The following is a 23,937-nucleotide window of genomic DNA, read 5'->3' as shown; positions in this document are numbered from 1 at the left end:
TGTTGTCTGCATGCTCTGAAACCCTTTACACTTCTGATACTCACATGACCTTACGCGACACATGCGCTACTGCCTAAACAGACCGACTGTCACTGGTCATCTTTTGTGGACGTTGTTACGAGTGGGCACACTTAATACATCCATGGGGCAACGTAATTCAGAGGGCAGATTCAACGTTGATTCAACGCAAAGCCATAATCAGACGTTAGTAAGAGCGAGAACGGCAGGTGCTGATGAGTGATGTCAGTGTCTGAGTGGTGAAACGAGGAGAGTGAGCGGTGTTGCACTCATAGCAGCTTTAAGAGAAAAGCGAGAGGAAAAAGAGCTACTGTAGCAAAGACGATATAAAGTGAATAAACAGTAAACACCAAACTTCTTAAGACACGGTAGCTTCGTCTGTTGTTAATACTGTCGGTAAAGTGAAGGGTGTTACAATGTGGAGACTGCAGTGCACACAGAGTGTCATGCATACAGCACACCTTTTTGTTTACTTAAATTGCGGTTATGTTATCGCCCAGAGTGACATCGTGATTGTAGGGCTGGGTCATAAATCGATTATATCGATTAACTCGAATGTGTGGTTTACGTAGATTTGTTTAAATGAAAAACGGTTTTCTCCTTAACATTCGCCGACGCTCCCCTCTGGACTCCCGTAGTTCAGCCCTCTACCCGCGCGTTTGCCATAGAGATACACAAACAACATGGCAGCGACAGGGACTAACATTAGTTCTTTTCTTACTAGTTGTTTCATTACTTACTTAATCGTAATCTCTGCCGAAATGACCGGCAGCTCGTGGTGCTCTGTCCCCGGCTGACCATCACCTATTCTCGGATAACTGAGACAATGCAATGCAATGGCTAAAACTGAAACAATTCTGTGAACACTGACTATACAAGATATAAGACAATTCATACAAACATATTGTGCCTAGCATGCATAGACATATGCATACTAGCATATTCATGTATTGTTAAATGTGTCTAAACTCTGTTTCATAGTGATTTTTACATTCATTTAAGTTCATATTTTATTTCATGTATGGGATGTATTTATTGTATGTATTTTAATAGTTAAAAATTTTATATTAATACTTTATAATTTCTGTTTTAATTTTAAAAGCCTAACCAGGGACAGGGGTTGCAAATTAGTCATAGCTATAAACCTGTATGCATGGCATCTACTTTGTATTCTTTATAAAGCTATGTTCTATGCATTTGTCCCTGCCAAATAAACATTAAATAAAAAAAAAAACTACAGCTGACCTGACGGAGCACCGGAGCCGGTGTTGAGGAACTCTGTTGCGGCTCAACACATCTACTAAATGCTGCTGATACGACGAGCTGTAGCGGCTTAAACAACTAGCAATCGCCGCTTTGGAAGGAGCTTGCTACAGGTATGCTACATTCATGAGACCATGGGATGTTAATGTACGTTACTCAGCAACAGGTGAAAATAGGGGCAAGGTTGCGCGACTAAAGTCAAAATGATGTGAACTTTAAGGCGAGGAACCAGAAGTGAATTAGCTGTATGTGTGAAAACAGCTTTATCTCATGCATCCATTTAGTTGATGTTGAATATATAACTTAATTATATAATTTTGTCATCCCCCCCAAAACAATGGTAGGGAAAACACTCAAACCAATTTATATTTCCACAAAATTGGCATGAATATTCATAATGGTATACATGCCCCATGTGTGTGTGCGCCTGTGTGTATGAGTCAAAACAAAATAAAGTTCAAACTTGTTTTGAACAATGTCTTTGTCATCTGCAGATTGATTTTAAGTAGGGGGGGAAAAAATCAAATTAAATCTTAAATCGGATTTTTTGTGAAGAAATCGTGGATTTTTTTTTTTAGGCCATATCGCCCAGCCCTACGTGATTGCGATTAGATCAATCGTGCAGCTCCATTTTCCAACATAGTACTGTAATGTAGCTTTAGCGAGCTTTCAAAACAGATCTTCCATATTATCAAGCAACAGTAAAATAAGTTTAATCTACCATAAAACACCTCTCTCAAACAAACTTCTAACTTATGCAGTTTTATTTTAATAGCACATCATTGGAACAAGAACCAGTGGCGGTCCTGGAAGATAGGAAAATGGTCATCAGCATTCTAAATCAATACAAAATATGCAAAACCACATATAGAACATTGACTGCATGGGGTGCCAAGACCATGATAAATTGTTATTTGCCTACAAAGTGTCAAATTATCAGGTGAGGCAGGGAGGTGTACGTCTCAATCAGTGGCCTGGTGCCTCAGTGGGTAGCAGAAGATTACGTTTGGTTTCCAACTGGGACTGTCCATATTAATAATTCATGAACTCACTGTTATGTAAGTCACTTTTAATGCATTCACTACACAGTATATATTAATGGTCTCAACTCCCGTCGTTGGCTTATTACTGATGAAAAGAAGTCATTTGTGTTAACGTTTGCCAGCCTTTGTCATTACGTTTTATTTCTTGTTACATGTTTTTATTTTGGAATATATTATGACTTAGTTGCTGTTACTGTCCTCAAGTTAGAATAGTTAGACGGCAAATGAGCTGCAGAAGGCAATAACAGCTGATTGACATGTTTTATTACCCTGGAGATAGAGCCGATAGAAAGATCACCCATGTTTTCTGAAATGGATGCAGATGACAGGGGGCGCTGTATACAAACGATGCGAATTAACTAGGCTAGAAACTAGGATTAGGCAATGGTTACGGTTGAAGACGACAGTCGCAGTATGGCTATGTTCAGAAGATTGTGTTGTCCGGCGTCTTTCGCACACAGAAACTCGAGTGAAGATAATTACCTCTTCTGAAGAGTCAATCATGTTTTTTTAATCCTCCGTGTCCTCCTTGGCTACTAGCAGCTGCGTGGAGGAGGGGTGTGGGCAGTGCGGGATCACAGAAGGCTTGTATCATCAGTTTTGTTGTCATTACTTAGAATTCCTCATGGAGTGACAGAAACTACGCACCAGTAATAGCAATATATGCAATATATGTGTATTGATTTAAAAAATAATTATTTGAGTTTGTGGCTGTGGTCAATCCAGTTCAGACTGATTTGAACAATATTGAATGCTTGTGGTCTAGTTTTAACATAAGGTCTTATTCATTTTTAATGGCCTCAGTGGATGGATGTGATGTATTGTGTCCCACAGGGGTCTATTCTTAGACCCTTTTTGTTCCTTATCTGCTGTATCTTCATCCATTCTCTTCCTTTCTTACTGATGATACTAGCTTGTTTCTTATACAAGAAGAGTTTTTCACACGTATTTCTCCTGCACTTTCTGAATAAGATATCATTTCCAGCTGTTCCCCCTTTTTGTGTTATAATGTGATGTTTTTTGAGCAGGCACTAAAATGTCAACAGAAAAAAATCATTCTAAATGAAGGATTATAGTTTGTCTCTGTGGCTGAGCCTTTTGTGGTGGGTGATCATGCTCCTATAGATGGATCATTGCTGCTAAACCTACCAGCTTCAACTCTAAAAGCAGTTTAATGGCTCGTATGTGTCTCTCAAGCTGTTTACCTCACTTGAGAGTCAGGGCTGCATAAAGTACTAATACAGTACTGATAATGATTCAGTCTTTGGAGAACATAAATTAAATATAGTGACCTACTAAACCCTGATCTCACTGTATCAGTTAGAATGAACCTGTGATCCATCTATGTTTTATGTTTGACCTTGACAAACTTCCCTAATTAATTTCTTCCTTCTTCAACCTAATGCAATCATAAATAGATATTTCTGATATTTATTAATCACTAAGTCATTTTAAAATGACAAATTGTCTTTGTCCATCTATCTAATGCTATTATGGTTGATGTAATTTGCACTCAAATGAGGGCTTCTGTGTGATTATTTGACTGCTACCAAGAAAATAAATGTGTACCTTGACTGGAATTGTGATTAAAGTTATTTATTTTTTTGCTTTGAGGTGTTGTAATTACCATAGAGGCTCTATTGCAACTGATTGATTGAATAACTAAAATATCGACCAATCCATCCAATTTACGTGAAAGTATGGAGCGCTTGACATTTGACAACAAACGAGTTCTGAAAATGAAAGTCTAATAACATCAATTTGCTGTTGTGATGAGCCTGGCATCTTATTTCATAGTCAGATGATTTATAGTACATGATCAACTAAAATCTTAATTGTGCTATGGTATACAGTGTTGCTTTAGTTCAGACATGAGGAAGAAATCTGATCTGGTGGTTCTCACATTAGCAAATGCGTGCATGCTACTCAATTACTATACTTAACCAAGGAACCGTCTTTTGGACAGGTCTAGTTACCACTTAGATGCAAGTAAAATATTTGATATCCACTGTATTAGTTTATAAAATACTTAAGTGAAAGATCTGAATACGTCTCGCACCACTGCAAAACTAAACAGTAGTGTTCGGACGCTCCACCCCTGCCCTCGTTTCCTAAAGCTTGGAATTTATAGCAGTTACAAACCAGGATGATGGCGAGAAATTATGAAAAGCCATTGGATCACCCCCATTTAGCATATGAAGTTAAGAGTCTATCATTTAGCCTATAATATTGGGAAACTAAGACTTAGAGGTTGACTGTAGCTGTTGACTGTATTCATCCTGTCATTTCTCATGTTCATTACTTACTCTCAGAGTTTGTTGTGAGTTGCTGACTGAATGATATAAATAAGAAATTACCTGAACATTTAGTCCATGTGGTTTTGTTTACCCAAAGTGCATCTCTCTGAACTCTCTCTCTCTGACCCACTTTCAGACTGAATGCTTGATCTGTAGTTTCTGGGCATATTTCATACAAATGCAAGGGCTTAAAATGTGAATTCAATTGCTTTACGTTGATCAGTTTCCAATTATACGCTACGATGAGGATCCCACAGGTAGTGGCCCCAACCAGCTCTTTCTGAACCTGACCCAGCCCCCGCTCTGACCTTGTATGGCAGGACGACAGCAGAGCCTCCACTAATTCCCACGATGGGCACTGCCGTCTGAGTGGAAATGAAGTCCAAGATTTGTGCCACGGCCTCCGAGCCAACATTGTCCTCGAACACCACTCCATGGACGCGGTTGGTGGACAGGGTGTCACAGATGCGGGTGAGCAGTGCCCGTGGGTTGGTGTTGTTGACCAGCACAGTGATGGGGTTCACCTCCAGAGGCAGGTCCATGAAGTTTTCCCGACTTAACCGCCCCTTAATCTCTGTCTGGTATGCCGATCCGCTGAACACCACCGCCACGTTCACAGAGGGCGTGGGAATCCCAAAGGGCCGGCCTGAGCAGAAGGGGACAGTGCAGAACAGCAGCAGCAGCAGCGGCGGCGGCCACCACGGGGAGTCGCTCAAGCAGCCTAGACGAACGCCCATCTCAGTCACCTACTGCCTGGAGGAGGGGTCAGAGTGAGGGAGGGGTCAGCAAAGGGATTGACATGTTAGATACACAGGAACAGTTGCTGTCTTTTTCTGAAATGTTGTGATAATACGCAGTAATCCCTGCTGGCCGGGCAACCAAACTGCCTTTTGTTTAGAGTTGGCTTATTTTGATTAATGACCTTTTAGCTTCATCTCTGCTCAGTGTGCTGGTCTGCCTGCCATAACTAAGACAGTGTAAGAGCCCATTAACGGGATAGAATACTACAGAATAGTATTTTTAGAGTGTGTCAGCGTGCGACATGAGGCTGTGGCCAGGCTGTTGTGTCTTAGGGTGGCAGCTGCCACCCTGCTGCTGTTGTATTTTGTGGTCCAACCCAACAGATGGTGTCCAGTGTTTAATGCAACAAATGGAGAACAAGAGGATTTATCTTTATTTTTTTTTCATGACATCACTTTTGAAGCTGTTGCTTAATTTTTTCAGTGGTCCAAAGCATTCAAGCTTAAAGGGATGGTTCAGAGTAATTTCACCCTAGGGTTCTTTGCACCATGACCTCGAGACTTGGTTGAACGTTGGGTGAGTTAGCGCTATCAGCCAAGGGTGTATCTTGTAAATTACCCCACCAATAATGCCCAGAATGGTACAAAACTTCTACAGTAGTACAAATATGTTCTGTACTGTACTGTATTCTGTAAAACAAGGCCTTGCAAAGTTTGTAAGTACACCAGGAGTTTATTTAAATAGCACTTGCCTGATGGCTTCTCCTCTCTTCTGCTACCACTGCTAGCTAGCTAGCTCTCCGATTCTCCTCCATTAGTTGTAGCTCCTCGTCCGTGTTTTCAGGATCGAATATGTACGGGCGACCTTCGAAATTGAGCCACTCATCGTCGCGTTCGATGCTAACCTCAAACTCTGTCATTTCGTTGATCTCTTCTTCTGTTCTCTAACCCTAACCCTTTGGCTCGAGGTCATGGTGCAAAAGACCTTAGGGTGAAATTACTCCGAATCATCCCTTTAATCTACCAAAGGTCAGCATGCATGCATTTGGCTATGCTGATTAATTGACTTCAGTAGTTTCATTATAATGATTTATAAGCTGTTTGGGAAAGTTTTTCTTTTCTAGTTATGAAGCTGACATTTGAATTTTTCAAACAGCAAAGTCTATATTTACAAAGAGATTGAAATCCCCAAATTGGCCTTTGAAAAAAGCCAAGCTCTTTGTGCAACATTGCATCACTTACGGTCTGGATTGAAACCAGCAACTCTTAGCCAAACTGTCTTAATTTCTTCCAAACCCCTAATTGCTTTGCTTCCTGTCCTCTGGAAGGTAATGGAGGAGAAACACCATGGCAGAGCTCTGTGATGTCAAACCCTGTAGCGTTGGTTTAACATTCACATTGTAGCCAGGCGGCGGTTTGTGTTGAGCTGTCAGACAGACTTAGGCTCTTTGTCAAATCTGTCACAGTAGTGTTTGTGGCCCTGAGGGAGTGCTGCACACTGGTCCCCTGTCACAGAGATCTGATCCACCATGTGATGGAATCCCAGTGGGGTGAATATATTGTAATCCCTTGCTAATCCCTGCCAGGCGTCATGGCCTACGGCTTGATTGTAGTGTATAAACTTATCAAGAGATTTGGCTACAGCACAAGGCTCAGTGTAGCTGTGTGGTGCAGTTCTCTCCATGTTCTACTTCCTGTGTGGGCCGTGAACTCCCCTTAGAAAACATTGCAAACAGGCGGGCTGCAGAGAAGCAGGGGCGCTTGGTTAGTACGTCTCTAGAATAGTTATCATGGGATTGTTTTTACAGTCATGTCACTTGCTGAAATCCCCATAAAAGACATCACACATGTGTGGGAAGCTGTACATGCTATGTCCTACATGCAATTCTCCAGGTAGACGCTGGCTCATGAATCATTTTATAAATTGATTAGTCCACACGGTGAGAGGGCATCTGCCACATTCCTTTCAATGACATTAGCCATGTTTCAGCTGCGACAGCAGTGGAATAGTTTAGGGTTTATGTCTTTGATGGGGAGCAACGTACGTGGTCAAAATGCTTAAAAGCTTCAACCTCCAATGTGTTTAATCAAGGCAGGGAAACGGCTAAGGCAGATATATGAAGGTCGAATTCCGGGGTGGTGGATATAGAATTAAAGCAAACAGGGAATGAGTCATCAATAACTTTGTGACAAGGCTTTGTATTGTCAACATGCCTTCTAATACCAAGGCAAGAAAATAACAACGGAGACCGAGTTTGGCAAACAGGAGCTTCCAATATAACTTATTTAATATTTAGATTCTGAACAGTGCAATCAGCTTAAGCTTTGTGACACAGCTGAATTGCAGATTGGCACTGATTTGCCCGGCTCTGACCCCTGAAACTAAAATTCAGATGAACCTGTAAACTGCACCGATATATAAAGAGGCTTTTCACCCGGGCTAAATCCTCCAAAAAAAATAATTCCTGTGTATACAAGGGCTGAAGGCTTCACTCTGATGTTGGGGATCAAAAGTCACTGAGGAGGATGCATGACGGGGTACATCCATCGTGAATTATCATGACACACACAGTCTATTTGGCTCTGAAGCCTGGTTGTAACAGATACAAGGTACATAATGTAGTCTGAATCGGGAGCAAGTGACAGGTTGCTGTTTGCGTCATGGCGCTGCTACCAAGTGGATTCAGAATGAGTCATACTGTACCTGGTGACAGAGGGAGTGAGACTATTTACTACCAAATTCCTGTTATCCTTGTGTTATCTATAGACATGCTGGAATGACCCATTTGATGAAAGCGTCTTACTCCATTTAGACTCAATTGAATTTTATTATACTTCCTAACATGTTGTCACAAAGCTATTTTGCCAATATGTAATAAATTAATAATTAGGTTACATAATACCAATTTAAGATATAGTTCATGATAGAATAATAAGCGATATTACAGCTTTACAGAAGCCCCTTTTACACATGCACTGCAATCCTGAAGTTCTCCAGACATTACCCAGATGAGCTGTATGTGTGAACGCAAATGTCCGAATCATTTGGACTGGACATTGAAAAATTTGTATCCTGCTAGCACAAAGTCTGTGTAATGTCCGATTGAGCCCATGTGTGAATAGAGATCATTTTCCGGAGAATTCACAGCGAGGGAGTGGGCGTGTTTATGACGTTTTAGTCATGCGGCTGGTGCGAAAAGCGGAAGAATATAAACATCCGAGGGTGAAGAAGGGTGAATTACATGAAGACAGCAATGTCTAACTGGAGAGAGGATAATATTATATTACTAATACAGTACTACTATTCAGGAACTTCTGTTGTTAAGGTCAAATGCCGAAATGAACAACAAATTTAAAGAACGCCAAGAGACTTGGTTATTTATGACCAAATTATGAGCCGGCTATATGACCGCTGTGTAATACGCGTCATGTCTGAACTAAACTGTTTCTCGAACCCCCTGCTCAGGTGATGAGCAATACGATAAAAATCCATCTGTAATTTTGCACTTACTGCATTTTTGATATTGAATAGCCACACATGAAGTGGTTATGTGTAAATATAGTGTTAGTGTGTTTGTACTAGGAAACTCTTATGTGACTTTTAAAACTGAGAAGACAAATAAGGCAAACAGCAGTAAAAAAACAACATACTGTACATGACTTACAATTCTCAATATAGAGGGTAAAATATACATTGCGTTTTCATACATATTTTTTTTTCCTCACAAACTAACAGACACATTTACATCTGCAGCAGTATTGACTCCACACACATACAATGCACATTGCATTGACTCACATCCCTTGGAGACTTAACCCACTTAACCATAACCACTACATGCCTAGACTAACACTAACATTAACCTAACCTTCAGCCTAAACGCACAAAAAAACATGTCTTAAAACTTTAATTTTGTGGGGACCAGCTTTTTCTTTCTTAAATTGAACAACAAACTTTCACCAAATACATATACTAGTTATAATAGTTATTTAGGGATTCTGGCCTGAGGAAAGAAGGTGATGAGATGGCAGGTAGTTTCTCAGTCTACCCTGTTTGGGAGGTTTTGGAGGTAAGTCCCCATAATGTGATTGAACAGATATCACCGCAACATGATTGATACAGGTACACATGCACTGCACAGTCCTATCTCCCAGTGGCAGATTATTTAAATAACTGAAGTTGTTCTTCCTGGGATTTCGCCAAACTCAGTACTCATAGATGATGTGAAAACTGAGAGAAACAATGTGAAACTACATTTTCAAAGTAAAACCTATGGTAGACTGATCTTTGTATTCTGTAATCAGGGTTGTTTGACTAGCAAACATTTAAGATGTGCTTATCCCCCTCTAGTGGGTGACATATGGTGGAAGCAGTTTCTTTACAGAATTAGCTGCAAAATAACTGCGGGGCCTATATCATACTATCACATAATTTTCTTTCCTCGTGGATTATCCTGTGGTACCTTCACTCTACTGACATCTGGTCATTTTGATAAACTGAGCAGGTAATAATGCAAATAGTATGTGTCTACGCAGCCTATACATATGTTATCTGCTTCTGTGTGGTAAATATTGTTGATAAGGTAAATATAATTTTCTGCACACGTTGACACTTTGTGCTCAATATGTATGGCCTTTGCAGACTCTGCACATTTTTATACCCACCTGGTACAGTATGTTATGTGTTGTAATCTCACATAGTATATTTTACCTCTTATTTTCTTATTTCATACTGCATGGCTTTGTTCCTTTAAAAAAAAATCCTAACTGCACATTCTTTTGTCAACAGGTAGTTCATTTATTTTACCAATTTTCTACATTTTTATTTCAATACCGTTTACTGTGCCAACAATAGCTGCTGCAACAGCTGGGCTTCCCCACAAAGCCTTTTCCTTTCATCTTATTATATCCTGTAAACTAAAGTTCCAAAGCTCTTAATTTTCTGATATTGACCATATGAACTGTGAAGTCAGATAAAAAGCTGCCATATATTGACTAGTTTCCGCTGAGCTGTCGAGTCCTCCAACTGATTCCTAATCCAGCTCATTAACGTGAGGCTGCAGCAGTAAATACATCTGGCTGAGAAGTAAGGTCTCATCTGCACAGTGTTTAATGACTGCTTTTATATTCCGGGCATGACGCCTCTGCTGCAGCAGTTTAACAATGTGCACCTGTCCCGTCTTCTGCTCTGTGAACAATACACTCAGCCATGCATCTGCAGCCTGCTGTGTCTGTGGCTCACATGCTGATAAAGTCATCCTCCTCTGTGTCATTATCAGGAGAACTGCTGACCATCCAAACAGCCCACAGCGTCTCTTTGGGGAACTCTTTCTGATATTACACCATGCTCCAATAGTAATCTATGACCTTTATTGACCTCTATTGGTAAACTATAGGAAAACGACTTTTCCATAAACCAACAGAACAACCTTGCTTTATATCAACCAGCCACTTAAAGAGCCCCTATTATGCATATGAAATTCCTCAATTAGTGATCACTGATTGAGAATGCCAGCCCAGTTTTTCATATGTGCTGACCATAGGTGCTGCCTGAGCAAGCACAGCCCGCACAGTGGCATGTTTGAATTTGACAAAGTGGGGCAGCTGACCAATCAGGGCAGACTGGGCTTTTCGGGAAAGGGGGCCATGAGCTCAGACAGAGCGTTTCAGGCAGAGGAGCTGCGGCAATGGGCAGTATGAGAAACACATGTTTTTTGAACATCAAAGCATGTAAACCTATCCTAGGAGACCCCAAGAGTACAAATATGATGCTGAAAAGGAGTATAATAGGGCCTCTTTAAGCACCACTGCTCTGTAATTGATCAAAGCTAATGCACTAGAGAAGTGAGTTCTTCTTCACTTTATAAATGAGTGAAGTAGCTAATTAGAGCAAAGAAACAGCAGGGACCTCTGGTCAGGATCTGCTCCATCACTGTACAAAATGATTCTATAATAATGCTTTATCAATATATGCTTTAATGCTGGGCTTTGGAACTGACACGTGTTGTGACTCTCCTAACATGGTGTTCCTACTTCACGGTCCTCCTACTTCCTAAAAAAAATGATCTAAGTCATTTGTTTTCAATGCCTAAATACAACATGTTTATGTATAACTGACAAAGCTCTCCAGAGGCCTCGTGTATTATGACTCTTGTCAAGTCAAACCACCACAAAACTTCACAGGGAGGCATTGTGGATAGGTAGGTCGACTGCTGTTTATTTCCTGTCTCCTATCAACAGTTAATCTCTATAAACAGATATCTGCATATTAATTAAAAATCTGATGGCAATAGGATAATATTTTGGTGTCTGAAGCATTCAGGTTTCTGTTTGTATTCCGAATAGTATTGACCAATCACGTTTTAACAGGCTTAGGTTGCATGCAGGTAAACAGTCTGTGTGGAGAGCAAAATATTAGATTTACGTTTTCATATGTAGATATGTGTTTATAGAGATGTCATCTCTTAACTCTTAACTCCATTCTCGCTCTCAAGTTGGTAATTGGAATCAGCGCGTGGATATTTGCTAGCTACACCAAAACCCCCGTAATTTTGGCTGTTTCCCCCAGAGCCTAAATTGTCTTTGTACCGATAGCTTCGAGATTGATGGGTTCCGAGGTTAATCAACAGTCAACATAGCTTTCTTTTAACCATGAACAGTCTTTTTCTAACCCATCCTATTCTCTCTTTTTATATACATTAAAAAAAATCAAAAAAAAAAAACATACAAAAATAATTACAACTAAATACACTCAAAATAACTTGAAAGTAACTCAAATTGGCAGGTCAATTACTTTTTATGCTCCGCTAAACAGTTTGGCATCTGGTTTCTTCTACTTGCTCTATCTACATCTGAATTATTACCCATATGCAAGGTAATTTGTCAAACTTGGAAAATTTAGTTTGTTAAATACAATTACTTAAATCGTTTATTAACGTCAGAATGTAATTTTTTTCTGGTAAGATTTTGTTGTAATTTGTAACCATGGGTAATATACTTTGATAAGAAACTGAGTTTTGATTTAACTTTGAGCAGTAATACTTCTGCCAGTAATGGTGTCACCACTGGATTCAAGTGATCAAATCAGCAGCTTTACATGGGCCCCTATTTTCAGGGGGCTTTTAAAAACTTAACAAAAAATTAACATATTTAAATTTTTAATATTTAGTATTACATTTTTTTTATATTATAAATAATTATTTAAACAAAAATATTACAGCATAAAATTATTAAACAAAAATTATTATTGCAGCATATGAAGTTAATTATTTAACAAAACTATTAGTTGATATTTTCAAACGTAGATTTGATTGCCTCAACCAAAAATCTAGTGCAGTAAGTTGCCTTGAAATTTTGAGTTTTCACAACATTTTCGTTTTTACAGTGTACTTTTTCTCCCCTCATTTAATTTTTCCTTTCTTCTGTCCCTTTTTTTTCTATATGCTACCTTTTGTTGAATTAAAATCAATTCTTTTTAGTACAAAGTTTCCTCTTTGAGCTTCAAGGGGCAGTGCTGGCTGGCTTGGCCATGGAAGAGGGACAACACATAGGGAATTTTGTACTAAAAATACAGCAACATTGGGTGATACCCACTTGATTTGACCTATTTAGACTGCCAAAGTCTCATATTAGCTGTTGGGTAACACTTTACTTGAAGGTATCTACATAATAGTGACATGACACTGTCATGAACACATGACACTGTCATGACACATGAACCCTAACCCTAACTCTAACCCTAACCCTAACTTGTCATGACAAAAACCGAATGACACTTACTAAAAGAAGCGTTATGTCATAAACGTTTATGACTCGTTTATAATGTTTATGACACGTTCATGACAGTGTCGTGTCACTCTTATGTAGATACCTTCAAGTAAAGTGTAACCAGCTGGGTTGTTTTTGAAACTTTGGGATACACAGAATGAGGACTGTGGATTTTGACTCATCACTTACATTGAGATTGTTTTAAGGGGGATCTCTTCGGGGCCAGTATGGACAGGAGAAACCATCACAATGAACAAAAACTGTTTCAATGTACACATGGGCACATCAGTATTTTTTTAAGAGAAGTCTATCTGTTAACCATTTTTTTAATTGTGATTTGTAATGATCAACCTGCTGAAAAACATGTTGCATCAGAAAATGTATACAGGAGTGGTTTGGAAAGAAGGCAGTGTGTTTGGAGGACTTATGTCATCTTCAGGACTGATTTGACATTGGGTGGGCAAGAGTAGACTTGATTAAAACAGATTGTGGATTAGAAAAAATCCAGCAGCTGATCAAGTATCATTAATATTGACACAAGTAAATTAATTATATGCTTTTTTAATTTCAGTATTCACACAATCTTACAGACTTATTTTAAAACTTTTATATTAGATAGCCTACACCTTGCTCCAGTTAATCCATCCATTTTCGATGCAGTTTTTCCTGTTCAGAGTTTTCGGGGGTTCTAACCTATCCCAGCATATATATATATATATATATATATATATATATATATATATATATATATATAAAATGTGGGGGACTATTACATTATTTTAAATTTATCAGTGTACCTAATACATTTGCGAATAAGATTCAATGCTTTCTTAGCTTAATGGATATTTGACCTCCGCTAATACAAAGAGTGAGGACTCATTTATCACATAATTACGACGGTCATATTTCTTTTTGCTTCCACCTGTATGAATATGCTTAACTAATCTCTGATTTAAAAAAAATACAGCCATGCTAATCTTCTTAAATCCACAACCATTTAACTAATCTGTAGATTCATCTGCATTATAAGTACAGTGAGAGCAGAAAGAGGTGACGAGCAAAAATAAATCTTGTCCAAAAATATACACAGTTTGACATAGTTGGCGTGTGTCCACAGGTTTGAGTAAATGTCAAATCAAAAGTATTTTATGTATTCGGTTTCCTTCCAAAGCGTCACTCCACTGGTTTAAATGTGATTCAATTTAAGTATTTTGTGACCCATCTCAGATAAAAAATAAAACAATATCTGGAGCCTCAAATCATAGATATCTATGCGACCCAGCATCTATCTTTGACCCTTCACTGAAGGGTCATTAAGGGGATGTTGAATCAGATCTAAAGCCAGATCATAAATAAAGCCACATCTCGTGCTGTCCCTGCTATCCCTATCTGATCTTTAGACATTTGTTTAGAATGCAAAAAACACAAGGAAATTGAAACAATGCCAAATTGAGTCCTCAGTGTATAATTTATCTGTGAATTGGTTGGCTGCTCTTTGCTGCTCCTCTAAAGAATTTGAGCAGCTTATAACATTAGTTATAGGCCACTACAGAGTCACAGCACCACAGCAAACATCCTGTTACAGTTCTATTCAAACACATTAAGACAACAACTGGTCTTTATATTCATGAGTCTGAGCCTGGCTCAGCTACATGGCCTGGCGTTGAGTAATGGAAATTGATTTAATTAACAGGGCTAGACCAGTCTCTCAATCCCTGTACTTCAGAAAACAAACATTAGACTGTACTGTTCTACAAGTCCCAAAAAAGGGCCAAACTAAGTTTTACCAAAAGCAATTACGATACTGTGGACTGTTTTGCCATGTGCGACATTTGTGGCTTCAGGGTTGGCAGTGTGGGTTGGTCGGTTCAACGTCAGCGCGAGGTCAATTCTTTCATTTCAGTGCTTGAAATATCAGAATGAAAAATCCAGATAATCTTTGTTGGATCCATTGAAATTTAGTACAGACATGGTCCCAAAAGCATGAATTTGAATGACTCTGGCGATACCTTGACATTTTATCATTTCCACTTATCCTAGGGTTCTTTCACGCCTATAGTAGATTAGTAGACTCGCTGTGAATAGGAAAGGATGGGAAAGACAGAACGGATATTAAAATATGGTTTCCCTGAATGCTTTATAATTTTAGTATCCCTACAAGTAGCACTCTGAGAGTAGCAGTAAACAATACGCGTGCTTGAACCTTACCTATTGTCCTATCGTCAAATAAAGTTACATGTTAGCTACTCTTTCAGGACTTCTTCTACAACAACTCATGCATTCGTGCCATTAACTTTGCAAATATTAATGTACAAACAAATGCACTCCTCTGTATGTGCTCACAATCCCAGAACCTCACAATTCATTTCAGTCAAAATCTGAGAATGGTTGGGAAAACCTCTTTTGCATTTAATGTTTGGTACTGCCCTTCACATACTGTAGTTTACCTACCAATCAAATTATTCCAGTTCTGTGATGTCTCTCTTCATTTCCTTAATTTACTTCAGCCAGACTGAAACAAGGAGTAAGTTAGACACTTGTCCTTGAACAGTAAAAGGAATATATAAATAATATAGATAAACAGAGAAAACAATAAAGGGGATAACTGTCAAAGACCAAGAACAGTTAAGAGCAGTATTTTGAAGTGTGAAATAACATATTTACTAAGGCAGGCTGTTCCACACTACAGGGACTCTGATTAAACACAAAGACCAAAATAACAGCTGTAACAGCTGGTACAATGTTAATCTAAAGGTCATGGTGGACCGATATTTCACAGAAAATGCTTTAGAACATTTAAATCTACTTTTAAACCTTTGTGCATTAAATGAAACCGGCCAATAAAATTACACCTGTGTCCTTATTGATATAACAAAAGCTTTACTCATTTTTGTGCTAGCATAAATTGGCTGAAACTGTGGTTTTAGGATTTTAAAGAATTTAGTATTCTTGTATTTAATTAATTGTTTTAGGCAAACATTATACTTGTAATGCAGGGTAAACATCTGCCTAATTAATAAACACCCAGTGGGAGTTAACGTTCATATTGAATATATTTTTCTGTGCAAATGTATGTTGAATGCCAACATTTAGTGTGGTGCTTTTTTAGTATAAACGCTAATGCGTCCCCAACAGCCTTTTAAATGCTACATTACTTGTATGGAAATAACAGGTGAACCAGCTTATAAAGTTACATATTTTCTGTTTTAAGTAAGTGCTGTGTGGTTGATCTAATTCATGCCGATGTGAAGAGTGGTTCATGTGGATTTCAAAAAGTACCTGATAAAGTGTTAAAGTGGAAAATTGAGAGTGATTGGTGAGTGTGTTGACGTAACAACTGTGCGCATGGCCCTTTGATGTTCCAGCGGAAGTGATGTAGGCAGGAACGAAATCAAAAGTGGTCTGCTTGAGACGCATGATTGATACAGCTGTGAGCTGTGTCTTTGGCTGTCACTCATTTGAAAACCGTGTGTAAACAGGGTCACTAAATATGTGTAAACAGGGTCACTGAGACACCACCTATTACTCATATCAGACACTTGTGTCTTTATGTTTATTTTAAAATATCTTTGGTTGCTTAATTTTCTGAAGGTCAGGTTGATTATGATGACTAATTCCTGCAGTGAGTCTGAGAGAGTTCCCCTTTTGGCCATCTCTAAACCTGTCTGTTGATTTACGGCTCTATTCTTTATGGCATAGTTCTCCGTATTATAGCCATGTGATAAATGGTCACCTCACGCTGTAAAAAAAAGCATAAGACCAAGCCAGTGTCCAGCAACGTTTCCTACCAAAGTGCGCCCAAAGTGAAACCACAATGGAGGCTTTTCAGTCCAATTCACATGTTGATTTATCTGTTTCTGCTGACCCATGATACACAGGCATATCAAACAGATTCACTCAGTAATATTGGTTTGTCTCACAGACCCCCTGCCTTCACTTCTGCCCATGGCACTGCAGACATATTTAAGACATGCACACCGCTACATTAACTATACACGACACATGATTGATCTGCCACGGAATGAAAACCTGTGTGGATGGAATCCCAATAAATCTGATCTGATCCTTGCTGCTCTCTGAGTAAGGGTTGGAGGGGGTTGGTTATAAGTAAGAGGGTCCTAAAATGTCTTGTAAATTGTCACATACTGCGACGGGAATCAATTGAAGGGTATTCAGGCTTTGGCTGGTGTCACTGTGCATTAAAGGATTTAAATATTCAGGAGAAAAGTGGAGCACAAGTGAGCAGTTGGATTTTCTGACTGTGTAGTATCAGAGGAGTCGTGATCAGCAGGTTTTAAATGCCATAGCAGATGGAAAGCTACGTCGTTGTGCTTTATTACTGTTCTGTCTTTGATATCCCATCCAGTGCTGAAGCAAAGCTCCCTCACCAGCGTGAGTAGTATAACTATGATCATGTCACACTGTCTTCACACTGTTTCTTTACATTAGAACAATCAACACAAGTCAGTTTGGTTTGATCATGCAGTGAATGAATCAACACATTTCAAACAACATCATCATTTACGTCAAAATGCCAAACAGGATTTTTTTCATCCAAGGACACAAGTCCATGGGTCCATTGGACAGATGTGTGATATATCTCTCTCCTCTTTGCTTTATTGCATTTAGACACTCCATCAGACGCCGTTGGCTTTGTCAGCGCGCCATGTAGCGAGATTGAACAGATTGTATGTGCAAGTGTTTAAATGGTTGCGAGGCTGAAGATTACAATGGCGTTTCAAATGTAATCCATTTTGCCATACCACATGGGTGGATCTTTACCTGAGGCTTAAGGGCCTCGACATGGCGCACTGATATTAATATTCCTACTTTGACCCCCAGGTTTATCTCCTGGCTCAGAATGGGCCTTTACGGAGTGACTACGCATGACAGGGAACATGACCAGCCAGGCACAGTAAAGGCATTGAGTCTGTGATTGAAATCTATGCATTTTCCTGTTATTTCTTACCATTTACTAAACAAAAAAACTATATTATGCTTAAGTAAATTAAATTCCAATTAACAAAACTGGTAGGAAGTCTACCTACTGTTCGACTAGCTACGTGGAGATGACAGAGGAGGAGGCCGCCAAGGCTATAAGTTTCCTATTCCTATTAGCGTTATGTTTACAGCGTTATGTGAATGCTCGTTCAGGCCAAGTCCAAAACATACAGCTTAGCTGGCTCATCTGGCACCAGCCAGACTTAATATTTAAGTTTATGTTCTGTTTGTTCAACAGTTGCTGAATAAATGGTTGCTGCATTGCTATTAAACACATTCGAAGAGGATTTGAATTGCTATTTTTATTCTCAATTCTTATCATTTTGGCACTAGTGATCTTTCTTTGGCACCCCTTAAAGAGGTTTAAGCTAGCGCCACTGAAAAATCGCAGTGCCGAAATGATAAGAACTGAGAATAAAAATAGAAATTAAAATCCTCTCTGAATGCGTTTAATTAATTAATTCCTCTATGCAGGAAAGCCCCTGCCCCTGCTGGCTGACCTGGCAATAAACCCACAGTGGCAGGTGACCTGCAGGGTGGCGGAGGAGTGCTCCGTCAGTATTCGGCGGCCCCCAGCTCGTCCTCATATGCATCCGTATGTGGAGCAGGGATCAGTGTAAGACCCTGGTTAAGCTGAAACCACGGCTGCCGGTGCAAAACTAGACCGCCCCCCCTCCCCCCCCGCCGCTTCCACCCCCGCCACCGGTCCAGCTGTCATCAGCTTGCTCTCCCAGTTGACTCGGTGGCTGCACACACATACGGCTGATCTCTGACATGTACACACACATGTACACATGCTGTAATCCACATATGAGCATACCACTTTGTTTTTAATCTACACTGTGTTGGTGTGTGTGGCCTTGTGGTCCACTGACAATGTTTTTTCCTCTGCCCCTCCTGCTTATGTGTTTAGCCGGCATGTATAAAAATAAACCCAAGAATCAATTTAAAGGGCCAGTCCCACCCAAACAACACTGCTTAATAGAATCAATTTAAATGTGTAAAGAATACAACCAGTTAAGATGAAAATGATGATGGAATTTTTAAACTGCCTAGGGCGTGACGCTAGCTAACATTACACAGCAGGTAACGTTAGCCTGCCGTTAGCTGGTATAGTTAGCTGGTTTAAATACGGTTAAAATGCTGACAGCCAAACGGTGTGAAGTTTGACTGTATGTCACTGTAGAACAGTCTGCAGCTAAAGACACAGAGGAGACTAGCTTGTGACTAGTTTTGAGACCGCATGGACACTGCTGCTGTAAACAACAGAGACGGGACTGGTGTTGCGTTTGAGTACGGCTCTCCGTAAGCTTGTGTTGCGTTTAATAGTGTTGTAAAATACCCTTCTGCCATCGAGTGTTTCTTCTTTTTGTTCGTTTAACAGCAAATGGTAGTAAAAGTTGTTCTTATAAGTTATTTCTATTAAGCAGTGTTGTTTGGGTGGGACTGGCTCTTTAAATTGATTCTTGGGTTTATTTTTATACATGCCGGCTAAACACATAAGCAGTTTTATTATGTCATGTACGTCGTTACATTCAAGCCCTTGCCAAATAAGTTGATACAAAGTTAATTAAGAATATTAGCTTCACAAAACTCTGTCTGTATTTCTTAGTATAGCTATGTTTAGAAAATGGTGTCGTCCGGTGACTTTCGCTCGCAGAAACTCGAGTGAAGATAATTACCTCTTCTGAAGAGTCCATCATGTTCTATAAATCCTCCATGTCCTCCTTCTCTACAAGTAACTGCGTGGAGGAGGGGTGGGGGTGGTGTGCAATTCCAGATGGCTTGTGTCATGTGGATTCAACAAAAGTGGTGTCATTACTTAAAATTCCTTATAGGGGCGACATAAAATATGCATTATAGCTTTAAAATTGTATTGAATCGTGAGTTGAGTGTATCGTTATATCCCTACTGCTTAATTTTATTGGTCATGCAGATATTTTTTATTTTGATGTAACCTTTACTCGACTTGAAATGACTATATGAATAATATCATTGAAAAAAATGCATTTGAAAAACTAATGCCAATCTTAATGTCAATCGCAGATCACAGAAAAATCTTACAAAAAAAGGACAGATTTTATCTTTAATAACCTTCAACACAGAGTAAAGTTTCCTCGACTCTTTAAAGCTGCATTAGTTTGTCGCCGCTTGGGGCAGAAGAGCGTCAGAACGGACATAATGTGTATCTTGCCTTTTAGCTGCTATACAGTTTTTACCAGATAGATGTTGAATTTCTGATCCAAACACCAAAAACTGAAACAGAAAAGCTAAAAGGGTGACTGACCGGTTGTAGCTGTTGTTGCAGCTAAAACATGTAAAAGTGCTCCATTGCAAGCAGTCAGAGCATGTCATAAACAACTCTGCCTTTTATAGTTTTCTCTAGAGATGATGTATTGATTTTGCTGAAATAAACTGTCTCCAGGAAAGTAAAAACAATTCCTTATCTTTTGGGATGGCTGTTAATGCAACTCCTAAAACCAAAATTGAGCTTCTTTCTAGGTCTGTTTAGCATGTTGGCAGTATTTGTTAGGTGTCAACGGAGATTGACAAGAAGGACAGGTAAGGGAGGGAGGATACGCGTGACAAAGGAAGCCAGAATAAACCTTAATGACGTCACAATCACATGCTTTCTCTGCCAACTGAGCCAACAGGACACCCTGTGTCACTTTTGGTTAGTATCCAGCCTGATTTTAGATTCATCATGCAAAGTCCAACTGCTCTTTCTGTTTGGATGCTGAATGTCGTCTCTCAACTCCCACCACCACTAACTCCCCCCCCTCTTTGCAGGCTTCATTTCTAAGGTTATCGTTGTCATCATCCTTCATGGAGACTCTCCCTACTGTGTCACTGCTCGGGGGTAATTGAGAAAAATTAAGCGCCACACATGCGGCTTTGAATAGAAAGCAATTACGCTAATCAATTTCCTGTATTACAAATTGCATATGCACCCGCCTGCGCCACACATGCACAAACACTGTTGGTGTCATAATCCACTAGAGGAAGAAGAATGACAAGGAAAGAGGGGAGATGCTGCCCCCCCTCCTCCCCGCGCCATCCCTCCAACCCACAGCGTATCAGTTTTCCTTCTCAACAGGGACAGGACGTTAGACGAGGTGCAAGCAGCACTGCGCCATGAATATAAATGGGCCCGGAGTCTCTGTTGTGCCTGTGAGCGCAGCCATAAACTTGAGGAGGGAGAGCAACACAGCCTGCCAGACTTTAAGATCTGCCCGAGTTTAAGATCTCATCAGATAGCCTTGCATACAAAGATAGCACTCCGAGGACTTGTGCACCTGCAGTATCGCAACACGGATCTGTGCTTGAACATGTGAAAGTGGCCTGTCAGGTCTCTATAAATTGGCGGGAAAAGGATCACGTGGTGATGCAGCGTTGCCTGATTGAATGAAATGTACTACTCCACGCTCATGACCTTGGATAAATTGCTCTGATATCCTACAACCTCCGTCCCTCCCCTGCAGTAAATGTTTTACTGCCCTGGATGCTTGTGACTGGCTGTCAATCAGTGCAATATCCATTTGAAACAATTGTCCATGTAAGCATGCCCACTCTTTGGCCAGTCTCTCCCCCAAAAAATGAAAATAAAATAAAATCCTTGTTTTCCTTCTTTTTGTCTTTCCCGTGTCCTGTCAGCCTCCTCCCCCTCTCCTCTCCTCTCCATCTGCAGAGACAGTGAAGATGGCGTGAGGTCTGGTCTTTTAACAATTGATTAAGCGGATCGGCTCTAAGTGTTAGCGGAAGAGCTGGACAGCTGACAAAGCAGCCGCTAACCTCTGAGATGAAAACCCAGAGGTCGTTTTTAGTCTGCCTGCAGGCTGCAAACACGCAAAGATGCTACAGCCTCACATGCGACAACACAGCACGTCGCCATTTTCCTAAGAAGTCCTTCAAAAGATAATTCATTTTATAGGAGGTTGCTTTAGGTACTTTAAATGGACACCCATAAAAAGTCTCTTTTTTTTGGTGATGTTTTCAACTTGTCCTTCTAGGTGGCTTGTTTACTATAGCCCTATTCGCATGGGATTAGTATCATCTGGGGACCTTGTGTGATTTAGAAATAAAAATCCTGCTAACAACTTGATTACTTTCATTACAGACTACTACTTACTCAATTAAATTTTTTTGACTAATTTTGTCGCCCTGCTTCTTAGGTTATGTTTTTCATTGTGTCATTCATTCCTGTTTTATTTTGTCGCAAGTATGAAGTATCTAAAATGCTTTCAGTGGTAAATCTTCGGTATGTTGTAGTTTCACCACGGCTAACCCACATCAATAACATCCGCCTTTGCATAATCATGTAGCCGAGTGTACTGTAAGTGGAATTGGATTCTCTAAGGGTCCACGGTTTCCTTATGAATTCTACTTCACATCTTTTCTTTATCTCATGGCGTTTTCCATCAATGTTAAAAGTGCAACTGTGTTCCCCTCTCTCAGAACCTGTGTTTTTTTTTTATCTGTCTTAACCTCTTGACTGTGTACCGAACCTTTTTTGGCAGGTAAAGCTTTTTTTTTCCATCAAGTTCCTGTCTCTGAGTTGTGCTATTGATTCCTCTTGCCTGTAGTTTCTCCAGTCGTAAAAAAGAAAGAAAAAAAAACGTAGTCTATTAAATGTTAGATCTCAGCCCAGCGTAATCTTTTCAGATGTCTTCATAACCACCACCTACTTGTTGAAATCTTAGGTTACACTTTACTTGAAGTTTTCTACATAAGAGTGACATGACATGAACGTGTCATAAAACATAAACAAGTCATAAACATTTATGACATAACGCTTCTTTTAGTAAGTGTCATTCGGTTTTGTCATGACAAGTTAGGGTTAGGGTTAGTTAGGGTTCATGTTTCATGACTGTGTCATGACAGTGTCATGTCACTCTTATGTAGAAAACTTCAAGTAAAGTGTTACTAAATCTTATATCAAAATATTAGTCATTAATTGGTTTTCTGTCAATTGACTACAAGTTTCTGCACGACAACCCAGGTCCTCTTGTGTTTATTCCACCACACGCATAAGTCACATCACTTCCTTGACAAAGTAAAAAAGTTAGCTGACACTGGATGAATAAAACGATAAATGTAGAATCCGCCATGAGTTGGCTGTCTTAAATGTTTCAGACAGAAAGAAGCATAACAAACTTCATATAAACTTCATGTAAATATGAAAATATCACTGGAGAGGTCTTTGTCCGCTGAAATTTACTAAATGTGTTACACTACAGTAACATCAGAATAAGTAACATCAGAAATAGAGTAATTAAACTTACTTACTTAAAACAGTAAAGAGAATCAGTCAGTGTCTGTGTCACACAATGACTTTTAACTACACGGCTAAGCGAGTGCAAACTCTGCATCACCCTTTGGCTATCAGTCATGTGTGTGTATGTGTGTGTGTGTGTGTGTGTGTGTGTGTGTGTGTGTGTGTGTAAAGTCTCTACATGTAATGCCTCCTCCATGAACCAGTCCTGTGGATGTAAGACTACATGTGATCACAGCTGCTCGGTGCTGTTTGTAAGGTTTGATCAGTATCTATTCCCAGTAATGGTAATCCTACATGATGAGCTCTAACTGATATATGTGTTAAACAAGTCAGTTGTAATTGCTGCTTAACAGTTTTATTGGATTAATCGTGAATAGCGGACTTAGACTACTGTGTTGGAAAACCTTGTGACTAGAAAACGATAGTATGTGCCCTGGTGCATCAACCTTTGTTTGGACCCATCTGAAGTTCAACCTTCACAGTGCGGACATTTTTTGAATGTTAGGACATTTTGTCCTGTCTTCACTTGTTCA

General features: G+C 39.6%; 1 protein-coding gene and 1 long non-coding RNA gene across 2 annotated transcripts in view; one reads left to right on the top strand and one right to left on the bottom strand.

Annotated features, from left to right (window-relative positions):
• Positions 1 to 23,937, top strand: part of LOC120575250 — a 120,364-nt gene that overhangs the window by 61,877 nt on the left and 34,550 nt on the right. The window lies entirely within an intron of this gene.
• grin2ca (glutamate receptor, ionotropic, N-methyl D-aspartate 2Ca) overlaps positions 1 to 23,937 on the bottom strand; it is an 83,843-nt gene that overhangs the window by 55,842 nt on the left and 4,064 nt on the right. Inside the window, exon 2 of the mRNA XM_039825945.1 lies at positions 4,930 to 5,374. Coding sequence (XP_039681879.1) covers positions 4,930 to 5,358 — 429 coding nt within the window. The 5' untranslated portion in view covers positions 5,359 to 5,374. The remainder of the gene's footprint in view (positions 1 to 4,929; positions 5,375 to 23,937) is intronic.

This window comes from Perca fluviatilis, chromosome 15 (genome assembly GCF_010015445.1).
Source record: "Perca fluviatilis chromosome 15, GENO_Pfluv_1.0, whole genome shotgun sequence".
In the NCBI taxonomy this organism is placed as follows: Eukaryota; Metazoa; Chordata; class Actinopteri; order Perciformes; family Percidae; genus Perca; species Perca fluviatilis.
This window is presented reverse-complemented; position numbering and strand designations above follow the sequence as displayed.